The sequence below is a fragment of the Protopterus annectens genome, chromosome 14.part0 (genome assembly GCF_019279795.1).
Source record: "Protopterus annectens isolate FY-2018-M chromosome 14.part0, PAN1.0, whole genome shotgun sequence".
Lineage (NCBI taxonomy): Eukaryota > Metazoa > Chordata > Ceratodontiformes > Protopteridae > Protopterus > Protopterus annectens.
Window position 1 is genome coordinate 230831503 of NC_056748.1, and position 14302 is coordinate 230845804.

Below are 14302 nucleotides of genomic sequence, written 5' to 3' on the forward strand. Positions count from 1 at the left end.
ACAGGCTACGTGCCCATAGAATGGTGCACAGCAACGGTTATTCTTCTCCACAAAGGAGGGGCTATAACTGACCTTGGTAACTATTGCCCCATAAGCCTGACTAGCCTGATCTGCAAGGCTATGGAGCACATCATTATGGAACTCATTAACAAAGACATTGGGAACCTCCAAATACTTGACCGACCCAGGCTTTGTTAAGGGCAGATCATGCCTACTAAACCTGGTTGACTTCTTCGAGATAGTCACCAAGGCCATAGATGAGGGAAAGGTGGTTCACACAGCCTACCTTGACATCGCCAAGGCTTTTGACACCATTCCCCACTTGGGTATTACAGAAAAACTCACCAGCCTGAACATAAAACCCTACGTCATGAGATGGGTTGCCAACTGGCTTACAGACAGAACTCACATGGTAAGAATAGCGGGCTCCAGGTCCGACTCTAAACCAATCACAAGTGGTGTCCCGCAAGGCTCGGTCCTGGGACCCCTACTGTTCGGCATATACCTCTCAGAAGTACAGGCAAACACAGGAGGGCTATGGTTAAACAAGTTCGCTGATGACTGCAAACTGGGAGCCATAATTGACTCTCCGGCTGACATGGACATCCTCCAAAAGGGCCTTACTGAAACAGACACCTGGTGTCAAAGTCATGGCCTCAAGCTAAATGCCAAAAAATGCATAGTCATCCCGTTTGGGAAAAACAAAACACCCACAAATTACCACATAGGCAGTAGCCCCCTTAATACAGAAGAGGTAATAAAAGATCTGGGGACCCAGGTAGATAGTAATCTCTCCTTTGGCAATCATATTGCCAAAGTAGTTAGGAAATCCTTCTATGTGGCCCATCTAATTACTAAAGGGTTTGCATCTAGAAATAAAGAGGTTATAGTGCCCCTCTACTTGTCACTCATTAGACCCACGAATAGAGTATAATGCCCTATTTAGGATGTACCTCACAAGACACTTCCAGCAGCTGGAAAGACCACAAAAGTACCTCACCAAGAGGATTACTGGCCTCAAACATATGTCCTATGCAGCCCTACTGAAAAAACTCTGTCTGTACTCTGTGGCATATCGCTTACTCAGAGGTGATCTCTGCCTGACTTACAAAGCCATGTCCAACTCATAATTGATGGACATGCTCCACCTAAAGAAATCCAAGTCACTGCAAGTCACGCGCTCTAGTGAGCTAAACCTCGCCACAACAATAAATAGAACATGCTGGAGGGATAGATTCCTGTCACAGAGACTCCCCATGCTTTGGAACAAAATTCCAAACTACATCAGGCAGAGCCCCTCACTAACACACTTCAAGAGAAACCTTGACAAGTGGATGGGTAACAGAAAATACACCCCTGGGATCACTTCATTGGCTCTGCTTGACAGAGGATCAGTTAATTAATCAATAGGGCGTCAAAAGCCGACCCACTCTGGCTATGCTTATAAATGCCCTCAGGTAGATAGCCTAGTACCTACCTACGAACCTATATCTGGAGAAGTCAGTATTTTCTTTAGCATTCTGACATGATGTGCAGGCTACGTCCTTTTTTCCTGCAAAATACATGTACATGTGTTTCCCCCCTATAAAGGGCAACTCATGAAAATCATTTTGTTTAATCAGAGTATTTGTTTACCATTTTTCTTATTTTGGGTTGGTTCTCTGTGCTTTTCCCTTAGAGTCTTGCTTTTGTTTCTGGCTGGTTGCAGGGAAAAATATTTATGAGGTGTGGCTTCAAATACAGTAGGGATTTTTGGTGAGTCAGTTTTCTTAATCATCCCAGTGAAGAATGTTTTGTCTTCCTTCAAGTTTCTTTGTTTGATTTATTTACTTCTGTAGTTTTGAATTATTATACTGTGATCTTTTATTTTTTCTCTTTTATTATATACATAATAATTGGAAATGCATTTTTTCATGTATTTACTAGTGAAAGTAGTATAAATTAAATAAATAAGCTAACAAACAAAATAATTAACAGTTCCGTTACTCTCTTACTCCCCATTTTCATATTTTTTCAGTAGCATGTAAAAATTAGGCTGTTGTACCTGGTATTATTTGCCAATGCATGCTGTGTATTGATGGCATGATGAGTGCAATTTCTCTGGTATCAGCTTATCCTCACATATAAGTGTTACCATTTTCTCTTAACTTTGTTAAATGCCTTCATATACACAGTCCATTTGCGATGGGTGGTAGGAAAAACAGGAGACTGAAACATCAGATGCATAGTTCTTTTTTGAATTTGCTATTAACAGCAAACTACATCAGGCAAGTGGATGGGTAACAGAAAATACACCCCTGGGATCAGTTAATTAATCAATGGGATGGCAAAAGCCGACACACTCTGGAGAACAAAGTATATTGAATGATAATAATGGAACTGGATAAATGGCAATAAGGCTACAGTGAGTTAAAAGTAGAGTATATGTTAATATAGCAATAACCCACGCTTGGGTGTGGGTAATGCTGGATTTACCCATGGTTGGTGTGGTTTGGTCATGAGGGCAAAGCCTGAGTGGCCAAACAAAGACAACCGTGGGTAAATCCAGCATTACCCACACCCAGAAGTGGGTTATTGCTATTATACAATGATATTATTTAAGAAAAAAAATAATTACTTTTCTTAAATAATGGCATTGTATAATGCCTCCTTGCTGCCCTTCCACAGCTGTCTGGTTTTCTGCGGCAGTTCTGATGTACTGTGCATGCATATGCTTATGCAGTACATCAGAGCTGTGGGCGGAAGCAACGGAGATCTTGCCTTCTCCGTTGCTTTTTACAAACTGTCTCGCTATGTTAAAGGAATTTAACATAGCGAGATAGCTTTAAAAAAATGCAACGGAGAATCTCCGTTACTTTTTTAAAGGCTGTCTCGCTACGTTAAACCCATTTAACATAGCGAGACACCTTTAAAAAAAGCAACGGAGATAGGAAGATCTCCGTTACTTTTTTTAAAGCTGTTTCGCTTTGTTAAACTTGTTTAACATAGCAAGACAGTGTATAAAAAGCAACGGAGATCTTGTGTTCTCCGTTGCTGTAAAAAAAGAGTTATACTAATGGAAAAAGTCCGGCGACTGGACCTTTTTCCATTACTATAACTCTGATTTACAACGTGCACGCTGACCAATCAGCATGCACGTTTTGGAATATTAATGGGGGGTCGTTGTATAATATTTTATATTACATACTGTGGGCTTTTCCATTAAATAATCTGGCTTTTTAAGGTTAGTGTGCTTTATTACAATACTTGGTGTTATACATATTTATCAGAGCTCACACTGTGTTTGTAGTAGCAAATAAAACAGCAAGTAATAATATTTCACTTATAGAGTAACACTGTGTCATTCCAAGCTGTGGTTGAAGGCAGCAGTAATTTATTCTAGACATGCTTGTGCTGTAATACTTGTAATGAAGCATTCATGCATTCCTTTGCAGATGAGATGGCACATTTTCACATTAGTAAGGGTCTGTTTCTTTTATTTCATATTTCATGTGTATTGAGAAGTGCATTGCTGGCAGATTAAATGACTCACCTGGCAAATCAGTATTTGTTTGTATGTCTATACTGTAATAACTAGATTAAAAAAAATTATTAAATAAATCAAGCACTGGTGGACACAACTTTTAGTATGTTATAGTTGCAGAATGCTTATACAACTGATGCTCTTGAATATCTTATAGGCAATTAAAGAGGAAAGCCAGCAGTTTGCAAACATAAAGAAAGACTTGAGAAAGGGGATAAGTGAGCTTCGAAAAACTGTGAGTATTTCAGAACTGTACTATAAACAGTATAAAGTTATAAAAACTAGTAAATTATTAGTGGTCCCCACAATCATTGATGAGACTGATCGTTTGAGAAAAGTTAAACATGCAATACCTGTGTGATGTCAGGTATGGAAAGCTGTGGAGAAAGGTAAGATTAATAAGAATACTAGCAGGGGTTTGAAAAGTGATACCTGGAAAGAGTAATGGCAAAGAGGAAGCAAGCACTGTTGGTGGTGAAAGGGAGGAGAGAATGACAGACAAAAGAAGGTGAACAGAGAAGACAACAAAATGAAAGGACACCAATAAGTAGCAGAATGTGTGTGTCTTTTGCTGTTGAGTTCTGCCCTTATCTCCATTGACCCATTTGTTCACCTTGCCTGCATAGACTGGCAAAATCTCACCATAAACCTTCAACAGGTGGCCCCTAGTTCAACAGGGAAAGCTTACCTTTATCAGCTTGCCTTGTGAGGTCACCATCCTTCCATTCAGGAGCAAAAGTTGGAGCAGGGCTTCATTTGTTCAGATAATGAAGAATGGGAGTTTTTGATATGCAGTGGAAGGAAAGTCCTGTCTGGGACAGTGTGATGTCATATGTATCACCACATCCAATGACTACCCAGTCTGGCCCCCCACCACAGAAAATGGAAGCCAAGATTTCAGCAAGGAAATACTTACCAGTATTCACCGAAAGGATATAGCCATAAACAGTAGCCCCAAAACCTCCCTACAGGATGGGTGAGCTCTAAACCTCATATTTTCTACCTCTTTGCCTGGCTTCTTCAGTGCCCACATTACTAATAAGTCTTACGTCATTTGGGCCATAGTTGAGGCACCATCCTTCAGTGCCATGAAGCATTTGATGACTAAGAGAAGTTAGCTGTGCTGGTAAGACACACAAGATGATTATAACAAAAAGAAGAGCATTCTAAGATGGAGATGCATGTCATTTATAATCAGGAGCACCCATGAATCCTGACAATACAGATGAAAATCTGTGCAAGAGGAGAGAGAGAGGGAAAGACTTAATTCATTGTTCGAGTACTAGCTTAAGGAGTAGGTCATATTGATAAACAAATCTGCAAACAGTTAAAATGAATCTGAGATTATTATTCAAGTTGTGTTTAACCAAGATGGTCAGACAGTAGGTTAAAAGCCTTTGACAATCTTAAGTCTGCCATTGGGTATAAGTGGTAAAATAGCATGGTAGAGTGCTCTGATTTTAGCCTTCTCAAATTTACAGATGCTGCTTTGTATGTACATGAAATGCAAAAAAAGGTCCAGTATTACTTTTAAGTGGTTAAGATGCTGAATGTGATTAAACGAGCATGGAATGAGTCTTACTTAAACCATTGCGGGTGTAGGGATTTCAGACTGATGTTTCACCATTTTTCAAGAAATCAAAAGAACATAAAATTAATTTGCCTTAATGTAATTGTTCTTCCCTAACATTGCAGTATCAAGAAAACCACAAAAGCAACCATCAGATAGGAAATCCACAGGACGTTTAATAAAGTAATATTTGAATATTATTTTTTTATTGTCTTGTAGATTTCCTATCTGCATCTGTATGCCATTTTTGTGGTTTGGTTTGTATAATAGTGGTAATGCCTGCACTACAAAGGAAATGTTATAGTCAAGAAAATGTGTAATTAATTATTTGTAAAAGTATTCAATTTCTGAATGTCACAACTGTTTCTGAAATTTAAATCTATATTGGACTATAAGGCTATCAGTTGATTTACTTTATGCAGCTTCTAGATTATTATGTGTTCCTTTGCACTTCTGCTAATCTGCCTTGTATCTTGAGATTTGGCTGAAAACAGTAATATTTTTCATTGTGCTTTCAAATGCATCAGCTCAAAAGACTTGCTGGATAAGAACAAGACTTGGCTACTTCCTTTACTGCCACTGAGAAATAATAAGAGACCAAAGGGAAAAAAATGACTCCGTGACAGAGCAGAAAATATATGTCAGGAGTCCTTTTGTGATTTCAGCTGCTTCTGATAAACTATGGTAACCTTAAACATTTAAAGATAACAAATTATTTAAACAGTACTTATCTATTACTTATAGCCAATATTACCAAATCAGTAAGTGTAAAAAAATAAATAACTGCTGTTAGCTAGGATGCCATCTTAGCATGAGTAGCAAAACATTCTAATATGAGCATGCCTAATGCTACAGATTTAGCTGTGCATACATTATGTATGTAGACAATCACAGCTATGAAGCTGTATATCATTAGTCTAAGTTACCCATGGCAAACATTTGCCAGTAAAGGATTCATATACTGAGGCAAGAATACCCATTTGTTTATTGTGAAGATAGTGCATGCATTTAAGACATAAAGAAACTGTTATCTAACAAGTCAGAATGTAGTAACCACTAAGTAGGATAAAACTTTAAATACTTGGCTGATTTTCAACATTAAATTACTGGTGCATTAACCTAAGCTATTTGGCTTATATCAGCCAAGGATATGACCAACTCAGACAGCTTTTAAGAGCTTGAGGGTGTCTTTCACTCACGCTAACTGCCAGAAACTGAAGCAGAACTCCATATAAAAGGCAGTCAGAGTGCCAAAAGCTTCAGAGACATGTTGTAGCTGAAGTACACCCCTTCTATATGCTTCTTTGATTTAACGGTTAGCATTCCTTCAATGCTGGGCAGATACGTCCACCACTATATTTTTCCTGAGTAAATCATGTTTTTTTTATGTGAATGCATTATTATTATTATTTGAGTTAGGAAATTTATTTTGTATGGAGTGTAATTCTTGCTCGAATAGTTTTTGCTATAGTGAATGCGTATGGTAACTTCTTGTGTAAAGTATGGGTTTTTTAAACCTTTACTTATACTATATTCCATAGTATTTTGTGTTAGAAACATGAATTGGTGCTTTTTGGGAACTAACATTGTGCTTTTTTACCTCAAACTCATCTTTTTGACCACCACAGGGTTACTGACTTTTTCAGGGTCTGCCACCTGTCTTTGAAGTTTCCTTCGCAACTTGACCTATGGAGCAGTTACTGGGCTCCTTAGTTCTTCCTTCCCCTGTCTGCGAGAAGAAGAAGATGAAAGCTGTTAGGAACTCTTTGGGTGTCAGGCTGGCTCCAGGTTTGCCTCAGTCACCAATGGCTGACTCCGCTATGACCGGACTTGGTTCCTCGAACTGCTTATCATTTCCTCCAGTCTCTATGATGTAGTACCTATAGCCACCAAGGACTGAGGTTAAATTCATTCTCTTTGGTTGTACGCTTTCTCTCTACAGGCATGGGAGAACCATTCTTTCCAGTCTTGTGGGAAAGGGTGAGTGAGGGTTTATCACAATGGTGGGAAAATAAGCCTGAGCCACTGGATAGTGTGCCTGCTTTGGATCAGTCCTTTTCCAGGGAATTTCCAAGGAAATGAAAAGAAAAAAGGGGATTTGCTGGGGAATTAGTTTCTATTCTCTTTAGAAAAGAAAAATACTTCTTTTTCATTCTGTCTCAGATTTTCAGTCAGAAGAGCAGGGATTAGAGAGAGAGTGTTGTGCTTCAGAGTTTTCTTTTCAAACTGAAGATTTAGATTCTCAGGAAAGTGTTGCTTGAAATCTTTCTTTTTTTGGAAACTTTACCTAAAATGACAGTTTTTTCCAGTAGTATCAGAGAAATTCCTATTGAACAGGAAACATTGTTATGATTTATTACAGCTGGATATTCTACAGTTTGCATCTGTCCCTTCTTTTTTATCTGCCTTGGCGAATGTTTTCCTTACAGCTTGTAATTTACTTGTCTGGTCAACATCATACCCCTAGGAAGTCTGATTAGTTATAGAAGTTTCATCAGACTCGCACATACTATTTTTCTAACCCTAAAGCGATTTCCCTATCCAAAACATCTTCTGCTAGACAAACTACTAATGCTAATCTCATTCCCTCTGTCAATGATGGGTTGCCACTCTAACCTTCAGAATTTTAAACTGTGAGGCTCACATTTTAAAGTTCTTACTTCTCTCCTTTGAGAAAATGAAAACGTTAACTATTACCCTTTCCTTTTCTGAAGAGAAACATTCCTTGAATGCCTGTGTGATGCCCTACCACTGGCCCAGTAATCAAGGAGCCTCAGTCCTCACCACTGGCATCAGTGGGGGATGTACACACTGGGAGGATGACATGTTCACACACAGTAAAGTGCAGTTTCCCTTAAGAGCACACAGAGACCACAGTCAGTCTGGGGGTGGTTTCTCCCTCTTTCTCCAGATCCACAATAAGACTCCCCAGTGGCACAGCTTTAGGGTTACGATCTCAGTTGAGTGGCCAAACCAAGACCTCCAGCACCCTCTCTGTCCAACAAGAGCTTTGTGGCCCTGCCCCAATAGCTGACACACACACGCACTTTGAGGTTTGATTTATACACACACACACACCTAGGAAAGGCTGGCACAGGTTTACTAGCTATGCCCCCTTCTGCCCAGATTATATGGACGGTAGTTTTCACTGCCACCAGGCACTACTTCTTATCAGCTACTTTGTGGCCCTTAGCAAAGGATGTCCATTCTTACCGTGTAATGTTACCATTAATCCAAATGGTAGTTTGACCAAGAGCAAGGCTATTAGGAGTGGCCTGCACAGTGTCACCAGATAGATATGCAAGTACCCTAAGAGCTTAAATATCTCTAGACAGACCAACCACAAATGAAAGGTTTAAATATATGTAATAATAAATAATAAAAGAACAAGACAATACTAAATATGTATTCACAGTGACATCAGAGTTCAAAATCACAGGAAATATTTAAAACAGCATTGCAGGACAGTCTCAAATCTATACATAAAACATCTCAGCTATACTTCACTATATTCCTAACTGAATCTAAGGGAAATTACTATACCCTAGTTAACTTACTTACAACAAGGCAAGTGTAGTGAATGTATCTTCTAGCTTATGTTTTTGTCAGGTCAAAGACAAATATAGAATGCACTGTCTCTCTCTTTCAGAGAATTTTTAAATTAATATCAAATACTACTGCTAGGATACTTACAGCATGACATCACTTTTTGTCACCTGACCAGTTTCCAGGCTCACAAACAACCTCCACTGATGCAGCTGTAGCATATTGCATCTGTCTGTGAAAACACATCAACCTCATATGTTTGCAGTTCCTGGAAGTCATAAAACAATAAAACACTTCTGCAGCTCAAGCCTAGTAATTATCTCTCTTTCAAAGCAACACAGAGAGTCACATAGTGTAGACATCGTGTCTTCTGTTGACTGAAAGTGAAAGATAACATCTCTTGTTTATGGCCCAGCAATAAAGTACTTCAGTCTCAACTATTCTTAAGTTTTGCAGGTTAATTTCCTGTTAACACACACACACACACACACACACACACACACACACACACACATATATATACATTAACTGTTAAAATAGTGCATATACATTTCTGCTCAGTACTTTACAAATATCTCTTATGTTCCAGCAGTTTGATATACACATAACATGCAGCTCTAATATAGTGGTAACACAAGCAATTGCATCATGATGATATTCACAAATGATTTATAACTATTTACAAAATTCCAGGTAGCTGGGCTGGCAGTATCTCCTTTTGTCACACTTCTATATAACTCATAATAATATTCACAAATGACATATAGTTATTTACAAAATTCCAGATAGCTGGGCTGGCAGTATTTCCTTTTGTGACGGCCTCTTTTGTTATCAGCTTCTCGTGTAATTAAACATGGCTTGAACTGCTTTTATGATGCTGCTGATAATGTCTCCAGGGCTGCTGCTTCTGAGTCAGTCAAGAGAAGATTTGCTTGGTTACATTCTCTAAACATCCTGAAGATATTACAACTGAAATATTAAATTCTCCCCTTGACAAGGAGGTTCTCTTTGGTCCTTCTGCTGCTGAGGTATTTAAGAAGTCTTATCAGGGGAAAGTTGATTCAAGGGTTGACCAAATCTTCAAATCTTCCTTTTTAAAGACAAATACAATTTCCATTCCTCCTCAGCTGCCTTTTCAAAAAGCAGTTCAAGCAGCAAAGTGCAAACAAACCAGTAAGCGTGCAGGCTTCAACAAGAAATGCAAGCCACTCAAAATGAAGTTCAGTCCAAAAAGTTAGAATGACTATTTGCCTGTTCAGACATCCACCCTCCCATCCCCATCCCTGGTAAACACTCCAGTCCATGACCTTTATTTAGAAAGTCTTTTAAACACAGACAAAAGAATTCAGGGAAACAATAATATAAGAAAAAATGGCAGAGATGCCACAAAAAAAAAAAAAAGAAACAAATGGACCCCAGGATTCTTTCCAAACAATTAAATCTGCATGCCTATGTGACATTTTCTCCAATCCATCCCCTTTCCCACCTCGTCCATCTTTGTACATTAGAGAAAACAATCTGTCCTTTCCTTACCTTTACAGAGACAGAGTGCATCAGATTCTTGGGTTCTGAAAATAAACCAACAGGGTTACAAATGGCAACCCTCCAAAGTCAAGAATTCCTCCTAATCCAGAAAAAAATATAACTCATTTGCTTACTCTTATTCACACTCAAATGCTGGCACAAGGAGTGACAGAACCAATTCTCCATTCTCAGCCTGTGAGAGGGTTTAATTCCAGAATCTTTGTAGTACCCAGGAAATATGGCACTTGATCTGAATCTTTCCTTTCTAACTCTGAGTTGCAAAATTCAAGTTGTTTACCCTAATTCCTCCACACTTTTCTTGTGTCACTGGATCTCAAGATGTTTATCATCACATTCCTTGTTTACTAAGATTTCAGACGTTATTTAAGATTTTATGTTCTTAGTTCACATTTTCAGTTTAGTTCCTTACCATTTGATCTTTCAACAGCTCCACTGGTGGAATACTCACACTGTGCCTGACACCAATAATGGCCTTTTGCAAACGTTAAGGGATCCATACCTGTCCCTGTTCAGACAATTATCTCATTTTAGCAGAATCCTTTCAAAATTCCAGAAAGCCCGTCTCTTCATGATAAATCTGTTGTAAAACCTAGGATTCAAACAACCTGGAAAAAAATATTCTGTAATGCCTTCTCACAAACTGACTTTTCTGGGATGTCTGCTAGATACATCCTTCTTGATGGATGTCAGTGATCACAGCAAGGTATTGACTCAGAATCTTAGAGGCTGTATGACATCAACTATCCTCATGGTTCCTATAGCCAAGCTGCGTATGAGAAAATGTCAGTGGTTCCTCGAATCAGTTTGGACCCAGCACCAGCATCCTCTCTTTCCTTTCCTGTAGCAATACTGGATTTTGTCAAAAATGAACTCTTTTGGTGGGCAAACCAGCTGCAGATCAGTCTAGATGCTCCCCTTTCTTCCCCCACCACAGCCCAGTTTATGATAACAGATGCTTCATATTTTGCTTGGAGAGGCAGTGTCAAAAAGGATCAAGGTTCAGGGAACTTGGGCTCCGCATTTCAAATAGAAACATATAAAACTTCAGGATATGATGGTGTTGATAAATGCATTAAGATAATTACACCAGCTGTGGACTCCAGGTCCATTACTGATGATTACAAACACACTACAGTGATGCAATACATAAACTAGTTGGGAGGAACCAAGTCTTACTCCTTATGCAGACTAGCCTTGGTTACCTGGGAAGTAGCAGCTCAGCACAGTCTCTGGCTTCAGGCAATCTATATTCCTTCAGAGCAAAACACTATAGCAGACGCTGTGAGCAGATCTAGGACAGTCCCACATGAATGGGTGTGGCACCCTGTGATCTTCCAGGAGATTGTCCACCTGTGGAGAACTTATATAGAGCTCTCTGCCTCCATTTTCAGAAGAGAGTCAAAGAGAATGTTCATCACATTGATCACTGCTGCATTAGCCTTAGCTAGCTGGGTCATATCCTGCCAAGGAGAAAACAGTCTGTCACCTCAAAATGTCAGGGCACCTTCCACATAACCGCAACATTAATCAGCCCAAGCTGAGCTGACTCAAAAGACAGATTTGGGCCTTAAGTCCTTTTGAGCTTTCCTGACATTGAAGAGTACACTTTTCTGTTGGCTTTCGAGGACTGACATTTGGCTTGTGCTGTTCCTTTGCAGGACAGATACATTCCCTTTGGGAAAAAAACTTCCACATTATAAAAAAATATTGTTTTATTGTACTTTTCTGTTTAGGAAAGTTGTTCTTAAGCATGGAGTGTATGTTTTAATGGATGGTCACGTGACTTAACTGTACTTTTGAACAGGGGCGCTCTTTGTTTCCTGTCAGTTAAAAAGTTGTTTAAAGAAATTTAAAACCAATTTTCTGTGAAGTAACTGTTTATTTTACCTTTTTGGTCTGGCAAAGTGTTTTAAACTGCATTTTACTGTGTTTTTATGTGAAAAAGTGACCTTTAAAGACTTAAACTTTTTACTGGCTTTTGCTGCTCATTTTCCCCATAGAAAGGAACTTTTTTCATCTTTACCATGGAACAAACTACCAGTCCCATGTTTGGGCCTCCTTCCAACCACAAAAAGAAAAAGTTAAGCAAACAGCCTTTGCCACCACAGCAGGCTAGCCGTTTGCCGTGAAAACGTGTGTGATTTTGCTGTGGCCGTAGCTTGTTCCCCAGACCACTTATCTTTTACCCCAGTCTGTATGGCATGAGGGTTAGCCACATCATCTGATGTTGTTTGGGTCTCCTCAGTGACCCTGGGAGAGGGAACAGGGAAGGCTTCAGTGTTTAGTTGGGTGTTCTGCCTATCCCTGTGGGAGCCGCTGCTGCTATTAATAACTATGTTGACCCCATGTTTCCTGTCAAACAGAAAACTAAACACGTATATATTCCACCTCAAATTTCCTTGGATAGAAGTAGTTTACTAGGTCTGCCTCAGAGTTTAATTCAGACTATTGATCCTTCTTAAAAGGTGGTTTCTGGTAAAAGAAAGGAGGATACCTCTTTTCCTGAAGAGATTCAATATTCTGAATCTTGACAGGAAGATGAAAAGATAGGTAAAGGATTTTCTCCTCAATTTTCTGATTTGGACTCAGAGGGCAGCTCAATTTCTGATTCTCCCTTCGGGGGTTTCTCATTCTCTGAGACTATTTCAAGAATGTGCTGGTCTTTTCAGTGGGAGAACAATGAAGGTTTTTTTCAGTACCTCAGAAAATACTATTAATTGTTACAGGAGGAATTTCCAGAACCTTCACTTACCCCCCCACAGTTCTGTCAAGTCTAGAAGATGTGTGTCACTGCCTGCGGATTTCCTGATAGTCAGCCTGCTGCCCCTAAAAAGGCAGATAGAGTGTATAACGTTTCTAAATCTTTTTATGTCTTTGTACACACTTACCAAGCATGACCCAGCAGCTATAGCATTAGTTAATCCTACTGTTGCTGAGCATTTGGTTAATTCCAGTCCTACTCTTTCTGAAAAGGATGGGAAGATTATTGTTAAGTATCAGTGAAAAAGTGTATGCTTCTGCAACTTTGATTTTCAGAATTTTGAATTTCCAGGCTCATATGTTAATTTTTTTCTGACTAATTGTTAAAGTAGGAGGAATATTTTATCTGCAGTTTCTTCCTATGAAGAAAATAATTAAGCTTCTTCCATTGTACATGTTACAACTTACTGTTTACAGTGTGTATGTATAACTCAATTGGTACTTCTTCCAGGGCTATGGCCACTGGTACTGTTTTTGGAGGTTTGCCCTGCTGTGTTCTCAGAACCTCCCAGATGATGTGAAATAAGATTTTACAGTCTCCTTTGTATAGAGATTTAGTTTTTCATTCATCTGCTGCAGAGGTTATCAAATAGTGTGATGAAAGGGGTAAATTGGTACAGGGAAAGATTTTACAGCCATCCTTTTCCAAACTTTTTTCTAAGGGATTTTCTAAAACTCACCCAATTTTGGCACACCCCCAACATAAACAGTCTTAACAACATGCTGTCTGGTAAACAGATGTTTAAAAATTAATGATGGGGAGTCCAACAATAATTCAGGAACTGTGTAAGAAAAAAACACGTTGGTTGCACACAGCAGATACCTTTAATAAAACAAATACAAGTAGTAAGCGCTTTCACGGACACACTCCACTTCATCAGACTAATGTTAGTCTGATGAAGCAGAGTGTGTCCGTGAAAAATTTTTTTTCTTACACTTTTGGACTTTTTACTAGTTGGTTGCTTTATCCAGTGGTGAGGGATCGTTTTACACTTGAATAATTCAGGAACTGTCTTGTCCCCCTCCCAACCTGGCAGTCTCTTTTCCCTACCAGAAGTATGAATCTGTACTTTTTCTTTGGCAGCAGATAGTTTCAGAAAAATGGGTTCTGAAGATCATTCATCAAGGGCACAGATGACAATGAGAGTCAATCCCTCCCTTTCACAGGGTGATTCCTCACCCACCAGACCAGAACAGGCTTTCTTACTTCCCCCTGTACTTTAACACATGGTGTCCCAGAAAGTAATAAAGCCAATTCCTCCTTCCCAAGTTAAGAAAGGTTTGTATTCAAGGATGTTTTTAGTGCCAACAAAAGAAAAAAATAACGTGGAGACCAGTTCTGGGTCTTTCCAAAACTT

At 39.1% G+C, this 14302-nt stretch overlaps 1 protein-coding gene across 1 annotated transcript in view; it reads left to right on the top strand.

The window, feature by feature from the left end:
* CFAP43 (cilia and flagella associated protein 43) overlaps nt 1-14302 on the top strand; it is a 3581735-nt gene that overhangs the window by 1731710 nt on the left and 1835723 nt on the right. The window contains exon 19 of the mRNA XM_044055952.1: nt 3681-3758. Coding sequence (XP_043911887.1) covers nt 3681-3758 — 78 coding nt within the window. The remainder of the gene's footprint in view (nt 1-3680; nt 3759-14302) is intronic.